The sequence below is a fragment of the Gavialis gangeticus genome, unplaced genomic scaffold, assembly GCF_001723915.1.
Source record: "Gavialis gangeticus isolate Ggan-Ray unplaced genomic scaffold, GavGan_comp1, whole genome shotgun sequence".
Lineage (NCBI taxonomy): Eukaryota > Metazoa > Chordata > Crocodylia > Gavialidae > Gavialis > Gavialis gangeticus.
Genome location: NW_017729019.1, coordinates 16,916,639 through 16,925,565, shown reverse-complemented (window position 1 = coordinate 16,925,565; position 8,927 = coordinate 16,916,639). Strand labels below are relative to the sequence as shown.

Here is an 8,927-nt window from a genome sequence, read left to right as displayed (position 1 = left end):
CTGTTCATGAAACATTCAGTAGGAGGTTTCCAAGGACAAAGTAGTGACTACAGTTCCCTTGCCCCAGTCTGGCTCCATCAGGAGCATTGGCTATATAATCTGTCCTCTCCTTTTACCAACAGAGAAGCAGTTAGCAAGCCAGTGGTAAAAGCTGGGGTATGGCTCTCCTCACACAGTGCCCCAAAAATCTCCACAGGGGTTGCCCACTAGTAAACTGCAAGCCATTTCAGAGAAGCTTTGTCACACTCACTTCATTTATAGTTTACTTATAGTCTATCAGGTAGACCGCTCAAATATTTAATAGACGTGCTCCACATACCCACACGTGCTTGGCACTCCAACTGCAGAGTAAACCAATTTATATCAACACCAGTGTGTCCATGGAAAATGTAACTCCACTTCGGATGTGTTAGGAAGAGTGATACTGCACTGAGCCGTCGTGTTGCTCAAAAAGACCCGCCTGTTTAATTTTCTTGAAAGGCAGAGTCACCAAAGGCCTTTGCAAAAGGAAGGGCACCAAGTTGGCATCACTTCACAGCTGCCCCTGTGATGCTACTGGAAGCTATGCCCGACAGCCAGGTTAGCATCAGCTTAATTCCCCACATGCAGAGAAACGCATGGCAACCATTAAGCAAGATCACCGAGAGCACGGGGAGCAGAGCCGACAAAATTTCTGCTCTCTGGGACACTCTGACATTTGTTGTTCCTAAGCAGGACAAAACCAAAAACATCCAAAATTTTCCTGGAAGGAAAAATGTTCAAGAAATCCTGTTTAGACCAATCAAAACATTTATTCCAATTGCAATTACAAATAATTAAAACCTGCCATTCCAATCAAGCCAACCTGCTTGTTCTTCCCCCATATCATTTTCAAATTAAATTTGGTTAAAATCAGCAGGTTTCCACCAGAAGGGGCCATTTCAATGAATTGGCAAGCAGTTCTGCTGTCAGGATATCAGTCATTCTCTCCCACCCCAGTTTTCTACTCATGGTTTGGATGGGGATGACGAGGACTAGATGACCTCTGGACCTCCCTTCCAGCCCTACTTCTCCATGACTATATATGATTCCTGTAGTCCCTTGATATAATGAGCCCCAAATTAAATAATGGGGAAAAGGAAAGAAAGAGCAAGTTTAGTAAAGGACCAGGCTGCTGTATTCTTTCTCCTCTTCTAAAATAGGCCTGTGGAGCTCCAGGCATACTCTTTGTCCTGCATTACATAATAGTCTCACCCCTAGCATTACATTGGCAAACTCCATGCTGTTCCATACCCTTTGGTGGTTATGAAGGTTTACTTACATAATAGTATGTCCCATAAATATCCAGTGAAAGGATTAAATATTCTTTTGGGGCAACGAGGGAAATAGCCAATGCTTCCCTTTCAATCAGAGCCCACTTATCCAGGAGCCTTGATTAGGGCTGATAGAAAATAAAGATAGTATTCAGAGCAGAAGACGGTTGGCGGCATGAGGTCCCTATTTTGGCTTAGTCCACCTGAAGTTACAGATTAACTTTTTGTTTAATGTATAGGATGGAGACGTGCACTGCTGTCACGTGTGCAGCGGAGGAGGAGCAGGACTTGCCCTATAAAAGCAAAGCAAGCGATGCACAGCACCAGTACACAGGCACCAAAATGGGCAAACGTCTGCTTCTGACTGGTAAGTACAAGGAGCAGCAGATCCTCATTTTCTTCTCCCCCTGGGTCTTTAAAGAAGTAGAATATTTCCTGACATGATACAGTTGCCTTTTCCTGCCTTTTCTGTCCCTCTGTCATCCTATATCATCTCCTCTACCTATTTCGTATTTCCCTAGATGTCATCACCCATCATCTCCCTAGATATTTTCATCTCTCAAACAACTTACCTATATAAGTACTCATCACACTCCTATTCAAGGTCATACATTGTTTTTCAACAAGGGATGGGAGGGATTTGAAGAGGAGGTAGCACCCTATGAATAAAAATGTTACTTTTAATTCTTATTCTTTTTATTAAAGAAAATCCCTGCATAACTCATGGCAACTCTGGGTTATTGTGGACCCAGGAGGTAATGGCTGCATCATAGTGCAGGTTATGCGGAACAAATAAAACGAGAGCCATATCTAATAAGATCCAGAGCATCATCAGTTTTAGTTATGGATACGTCCTATATTAGGAAAGCATTGGTCCACATCAGAGTTTATGGACCCACTTTTGCCCTTGCTTACCAAACTGCTAGTGTCACCGACAGATGAGACGTCTTAAATTCAGACTCCCCTAATCAGCTGGTCTTGATGGCTGAGCAACGAATGATGGAGCTTCTCTTTCCCTTTGACAGGTCTGGCTGTTCTGCTGCAGCTGCAGCTGGGTAAGTCCAGATGTCTTTTTAATAGTACTTTCATGTTTGAATCACAGGAGCTTAAATCATACCGCCCAGCCTGCTTCCTTGTCTTGTTTAATAAGCAAGGCCCGATGCTGTGATCTTCTCCTTCCAAATTCTAGCCTCATCCACCAACATTGTCTGTTACTTCACCAACTGGTGCCAGTACCGGCCTGGAATTGCACGTTACATGCCAGAAGATGTTGACCCATGCCTGTGTACTCACATTATCTATGCCTTCGCTGGCATGCAGAACAACCAGATCCAGACCATCGAACCGAATGATGTGGCCTTGTACGCTGGCGTCAACGGACTCAAGAGCTAGTAAGTGTCATTTTGCTTGATGAGTTTCTCAGCTGACGATGCTGATGATCATCAGTTGAAGCTATGGGCTGGGTTATCCCTCACAGCTTTGTAGATGGGCTTAACCTGCTACATAAGCCATGCAAAGATAACCTTATGCTCATCCAGAGATTAGGACAGGAAGTGGAAGGTAACTACAACTTAGAAATCTGCTCTCGGATATCCCTGTGCAAGTCCACTGGCTTTAGTGAGGTCCTGTGGAAGCAACTAAGAACAAAAATGATCCCACTGTGTCTGAATGACTCTGAGTAACAACTACGATGAGCTTGCTCACTCTTATTCTTTTAATGACATTTCAAAATCACTTGTCCGCAGCAATCCAGACCTGAAAACCCTGCTGTCTGTTGGAGGCTGGAATTTCGGTACCCAAAAGTAAGGCCCCTATAGACGGTTTGAAGTTATTCTTTCTCTATGCTTTTTTGTCTTGCCCTTTCCCACTGACTCCTACTTCCTGGCCTGCCCCAAAACGTGTAGCAGTGTTGTCTAGGGAGCAGGGGCACAAGAACGAGACGCCTTGCTGTGCCGGTCACAGCCAAATGGCAAAGTGGTTCTGTGCACTCATTCTTTGTTAACTGATCTGAAGCCCCTAACCACTTAATATGCTTCACTAATGGGTTTTCAGATGAATTTGAATTTGGGACTTTTATTACTGACCTCTGCCGCTGGAGTTATAGGACCTTTATTAGCTGGATACATTGAAGAGCTTGGTTTCCTCCTTATGGACCAGCTATTGGAGCTCATAACACATTTAGAAACACACTACATCACCCTTTGTGGCCATTTCACAGGTCCAATAGTCACCATTTATCCCCATTTTGATCATTTATAGGTTTTCCACCATGGTTTCCAATGCTCAGAACCGGCAGACCTTCATCCAGTCTGCCATCACTTTCCTTCGCAAGTACAGCTTTGATGGTCTCGACATTGACTGGGAATATCCTGGTAACAGAGGCAGCCCCGCTGATACTCAGCAGCTCTTCACTGTCTTGCTGAAGGTCAGCCTTTCTTATATGCCAAGCTTTCATCCCCATGACCGGGGCATCGTAGCTAGCAAGCGATATAGTTGGTCGTAAGATCTATGACACTAAAGTACACAGATACACATGGAGCCTTTCAGCAAGGATACTGCCCTCTTACAGGAAAAGAGCATTGTTATAGTGCCAGGAATGTATTTGGCAGTATGAAGGATAGTGCTCACTTTATATCATTCAAACCTGACTTGTTCCTGCCGTTAAAAATGTATTTCTTATACTTAATAATGCTGGAAATACTGAATCCTAAAAAGCAGGTTTACAGCAATGCTGTTTATTTTTTTAAAAAAAACTTCCAATCTATTAAAATCTTTCTACTTTATTTTTCCTTCATGGGTTCTTTAGTATGAGACATGGGCCCATCCTAGAGAGCGTTGGTCCTTTCGAGTCACTCAGAGAGCAGGTCAGTTATTCGAACTATGATAATCAGTGCCTCGGGTAATATTTTGGAAAGCAGAACGTGTATCCAAATATATCCACTTGGAGGACAAATATTTAATGGGTTGGGTAATGTTTTTCCTTCAAAACATTTCCACTCTTTATCACGGCCCTTGGAGTGTGAAATCTGGTGACCGTTGGCCTCTGCTCCGAACCGAGAACGACGTGTTGTGTATTCCAGGAAATGTATGAAGCTTTCGAGGCGGAGGCTACAAAGAGCAACAAACCCAGGCTGCTGATCTCTGCCGCCGTGTCTGCTGGCGTGGGCACCATTGAAACTGCTTATCAGATCCCTCAGATGTCCAAGTAAGTGTGTCAGTAAGTTTCTAAACCGAGGGGGAACCAAAGAAGGGAAACTGAGGCAGCAGAAGCCAAGGGATAAAAAGCACTTGACAAAAATATTAAGTGTTTTGCAACTACATATAGCCAAGACAGTCATCTTGCTGGGGTCACTTGACCCCAGTTGTCTTTTCCTGCCTAGTGCAGGGGGCTGGACACGATGATCTACAAGGTCCCTTCCAGCCCCTTACAATCCATGAAACCGTGAGTCCCAGCCAGCTCTTGCAGACTGAAGACAGTAGCAATAAATGGGGTTTATCAATGGGAAGATGCTACACATCGTTTCAATGGAGGATACTAATAGGTCACATTGGCTAGAATTCGCCAACCAAGAACTTCACACTGTCACTTCAACCCCTTGCTGTTACCTTATTTGCAAGTCTCTCTGCCTTCGCAGCATGCAAAAAATGGTCACTGTTCACCACTAAAGTAAAACAGATGATTTCCCAGGCTCAGTCACTGTCTCAGCCCAATTCTGTGCTAGCTTTCCCCCTTGGCAAAAGCCTGTTGGCTTCACACGATTATGCGAGGGACATGTCTGACCCTTCTGATCCAGCAACACATTTTGCATTGCTCTGAAGTGCTGGACAGCCATACAGCAGCTTGCGAGCCCCAACACCATGCGGGATGGTTGACAATGTCAGCTGGATGCTGAAGTCCATGTGCTGGGTAAATGGATGGAAAAGGAAAGCCCTAGATTGATACCCATGGTCACTTGCTTTTCCTCAAAGGTACATGGACCTGATCAATGTGATGACCTACGACCTGAGGGGCTCCTGGGAAGGCTTCACAGGGGAGAACAGCCCCCTCTATGCAGGTCCTGCTGACCAGGGCTCATACATTTACTTCAATGTGGTGAGTAGTGTGACGGTAGGCAGGGTGCCATCACTTCATGCCACTGGGGCAGGGATCTGGTGGCTGGGATGCTCTGGCACTATCCAGCTCCCTGGCTGGCTCACCATGCTGTCTCCTCTAGAACTACTCCATGAATTACTGGAAGGACAACGGTGCTCCTGCCGAGAAGCTGATGGTTGGATTTGGGGCTTATGCCCGCACCTTCACACTCAGCAACCCCTCTAACCATGGCCTGGCAGCTCCGACTGCTGGCCCAGGTAACCCAGGAGAATACACCCAGTCAGCCGGGACCCTAGCCTACTTTGAGGTAAAGCTCCCTGAACGTCTGCTTCTAAAATAGTTTTAAGAAGTAGAGATGCCCAGAAAGAATGGCACAAGGATGTTTTACAACCTGCCTGAGCCCTGGAAACCGGAGGCAAAACCAAGCTACCCTGCGGGGTCTTGATTCTGAGGCATTCAGACCATTTTCACAGGGGCCTGGCAATCCCCCTTGGTGTGGAGCCAGGATGAAACTGCTTATGCTGGGAAGTTGTCTGGGACAGGGGGCACCTTTCTGTTGTCTGCAGGCACATCTACATGTCGCCAAAAGGAAGTACCAAAGCGTGGCGCAGTAACAACGTCACTGTATGGCAACAGGTAGATGCAGCCAGTAAGTCCAGCACACAGGGGGGACCTGATCCATGGCTGCGGATTCTAGATATTGCTTTAGTGCAAATAATACATAATAATAATAGTAATGTCCAATCTTGATGCACACAACAAAGACTATACGGAACTATGGAGCTATTTCCTAAGGGACAAAGCCCATTGATTGAGGTATCCAAACACTGGGTGGGGTGGAAAAAACAGGGCTAGCAGTTTTTGAGACATCAAATGCAATACTAGTGATGTTGCATTCTGACTCATGATGGCTTCCTACAGTCACGATGATATTTGCCGCTGACGTCTCTGATCATTCCTTATCATGGAAACCAGACCTTGTCGGAGGAACGTGTCTTGGGCCAGACAGGCCAGGGTCAATCGAGAATGCGTCAGGAGCTGTATTAATGGTCTGCTACAGGACTCCAGATCACTTTAACGAGCACTTTTTATGTCCCAGGTCTGCCAGTTCCTGAAAAGTGGGGCTACCACAGTGTGGAACGGTCCTCAGGAGGTCCCGTACGCCTACAAAGGAAATCAGTGGATCGGCTATGACAACCCTAAGAGCTTTGCCATCAAGGTGAACCATTTTCTATATCCTCTTTGTGTTTTCAGGAACAGCTTTCACTGCCATTTCAGGCTTCTTCCAGGGTTCCAGGATTCTTCTATTCTAGCCCCCGCAAGGGAAAATAGTACATGTCCCACATCTTACTTCTTCCATGACCTGGAGGAAAGGACATTATCCACTGAGATATAAAGGAAGTCCCCTCTCCATTTAGTTATTCCTCATAGGACTGGATGTGATCAGAAAGCCCTGCTATATGCCTTACAGGTTCTTCTGCTAAGGCAGGAAAGACTGGGGAATATCAGCACTGTACATCAATAATGTATTGGGGTAAAGTGCACCATTCACATAACATATGTATTGCTCTAGTTCACTCTGAACCTCATCCAAAGACAAAAGAAGTCGACCAGAGCCCGCAGTAGGCTTCAGTTCAGATCCTGTGCTGGCTCTTCCCTCACTCACTGCTTGAGGGCTTTTAGCCTTCTGCTATAATAGGGACCACTCATGGTCACAATGACGGCAGTCTTCCAATTAGATGTGCATGCAACATGGAGGAATGCAGAGGATGCCTAAAACACCTAAAAACCTTTACACCATCTGTTACAACTCTGTCTTGCACACTTGTCCCTTGCAGGCTAAGTGGCTGGTGGAGAACAAATTTGGAGGTGCCATGGTTTGGGCTATTGACCTGGATGACTTCCTTGGCACGTTCTGTGGGGAAGGCAAATACCCCCTGATGAATTCCTTGAAATCTGCCCTTGGAGTCACCACCCCCAGTAAGTAAACACACCCAGCCCCCAGGCCTGGAGCGAGCTGCCTGGCAGCCCTCAGCTCGTGTCCTCACCCACCTCTTCTGCTTCAGCTGCCGCACCCTCCTCCTCTGCCGCCAGTCTCACACCCACCAGGCCCCTCCGCCCAACTCAAAAGCCTGCAGCCCGTGGGCCTTTTCCTAGCTCATCTTTCTAATGATATCAGTCTCATCCCTGACTCCCTCGCCTATCTTTTCCTGCTCTGCTGCATCATGTTCTAGCTTATCTGCACCTTTATGGCTCGTTGCAGCACTGCTCTCTGCCCACTTACTGCCCTCGTATCTTGTTTGGTGCTTCTTGGTTCTGCCCATGATGCCTCCCTCCCTCCCGGCCCACACACTTACCACATGCACCTTTGCACTTCTTTCCCTTGGGCACAGATCACTTCTCCAAGCAAGTCCGTTCAGCTCCTGCCCTGCCCTCCACCAACCCTCTCCTATCAGCATCGCCTCGAGCTTAGAAATCGGCACATTTTAATCCCTGTCCTTTGCATTTGCTTCTTCCAGACTGCAAGGTTCCAGCCACCACTCTTGGCACTGCTGCTAACCAGCCAGCCAAGCCAGCCACAGCTGCCCCTGCCCCTGCTTCCAGCTCTGGTAGCAAACCAAGCTCTAGTGAAAAGCCAAGCTCTGGTGGCAGCCCAAGCGGTGGCAACAGCAACTTCTGTGCTGGCAAGGCCAGTGGCCTCTACCCAGATCCCACCGATAAGAACAGCTTCTACAACTGCGTGAATGGAAGGACCTTCCAAGAGCGCTGTGCGACTGGCCTGGTCTTCGACACCAGCTGCTCCTGCTGCAACTGGGCATGAACAGATCAGCCACTTGACCCACTTCCACCCAATAGATACCAACAATGTAGTCAAGAGCATCATAAATAAAGGTGCATTGCATTAAAATGGTCTCTCTCTCTTACTGAATATTCATAGATGGGGTGCACTGAGGTGAGTGAGTAGCCCCAGGATTCAAACCCAACTCTCAGAGTGGGCAGCCATTCTCCTAACAGCTTTGCAAATAGTGTTTGCAAAGGAAGTGTAGATACAGGAGCTGATATGAAAGTAGGAACGCATGTCCTTTCCTGAGAAAGGAGTCTGATGGGTGCTTTATGAGTGGCAGTATGAGCTAAGGGATAGAGCACTGGCCCAAGAGCTGGGACTTCTGACTTCAGTGAGATTCAGAGTCATTATTGTGCTCTCCCTGCCTATTCTGGACACCAATTCAAAGACTCCCCACCAATAAAATGGGTCATCCAAGCTCTGAGCCTAGATGACCATCAACCACCAAGCTAGCATGATTAGGTCACACTATAGCCAACAGCATCCAGAGGAGTCATGTGGTTACCATTTCATCTGGTTGCCTTTGCTTCCCCAGGCTGAATGACAAGCTGTCCATTTACAGCTGGGCTGGATGCAGGGAGGCTGTCAGGACAAGACCAGAGTAAGAGTCCAATTTATGTCTTTGGATCCATTGTGAGACATCTTTAGTCTTTTGCCATTGCACACCAAGAAATAACTGGGAGAATCTGGATGCTTG

General features: G+C 46.8%; 1 protein-coding gene across 1 annotated transcript; it reads left to right on the top strand.

Annotated features, from left to right (window-relative positions):
* Positions 1–1,510: 1,510 nt before the first annotated feature.
* On the top strand, positions 1,511–8,259 carry LOC109295401 (acidic mammalian chitinase-like). The gene is made up of 11 exons (XM_019514262.1): positions 1,511–1,659; positions 2,318–2,347; positions 2,482–2,683; positions 3,038–3,094; positions 3,552–3,717; positions 4,373–4,497; positions 5,262–5,385; positions 5,507–5,692; positions 6,485–6,604; positions 7,224–7,365; positions 7,905–8,259. The coding sequence occupies exons 1-11, from the start codon at positions 1,524–1,526 to the stop codon at positions 8,204–8,206; spliced, it is 1,590 nt and encodes a 529-aa protein (XP_019369807.1). The 5' UTR covers positions 1,511–1,523; the 3' UTR covers positions 8,207–8,259.
* The last annotated feature ends 668 nt before the right edge of the window (positions 8,260–8,927 follow it).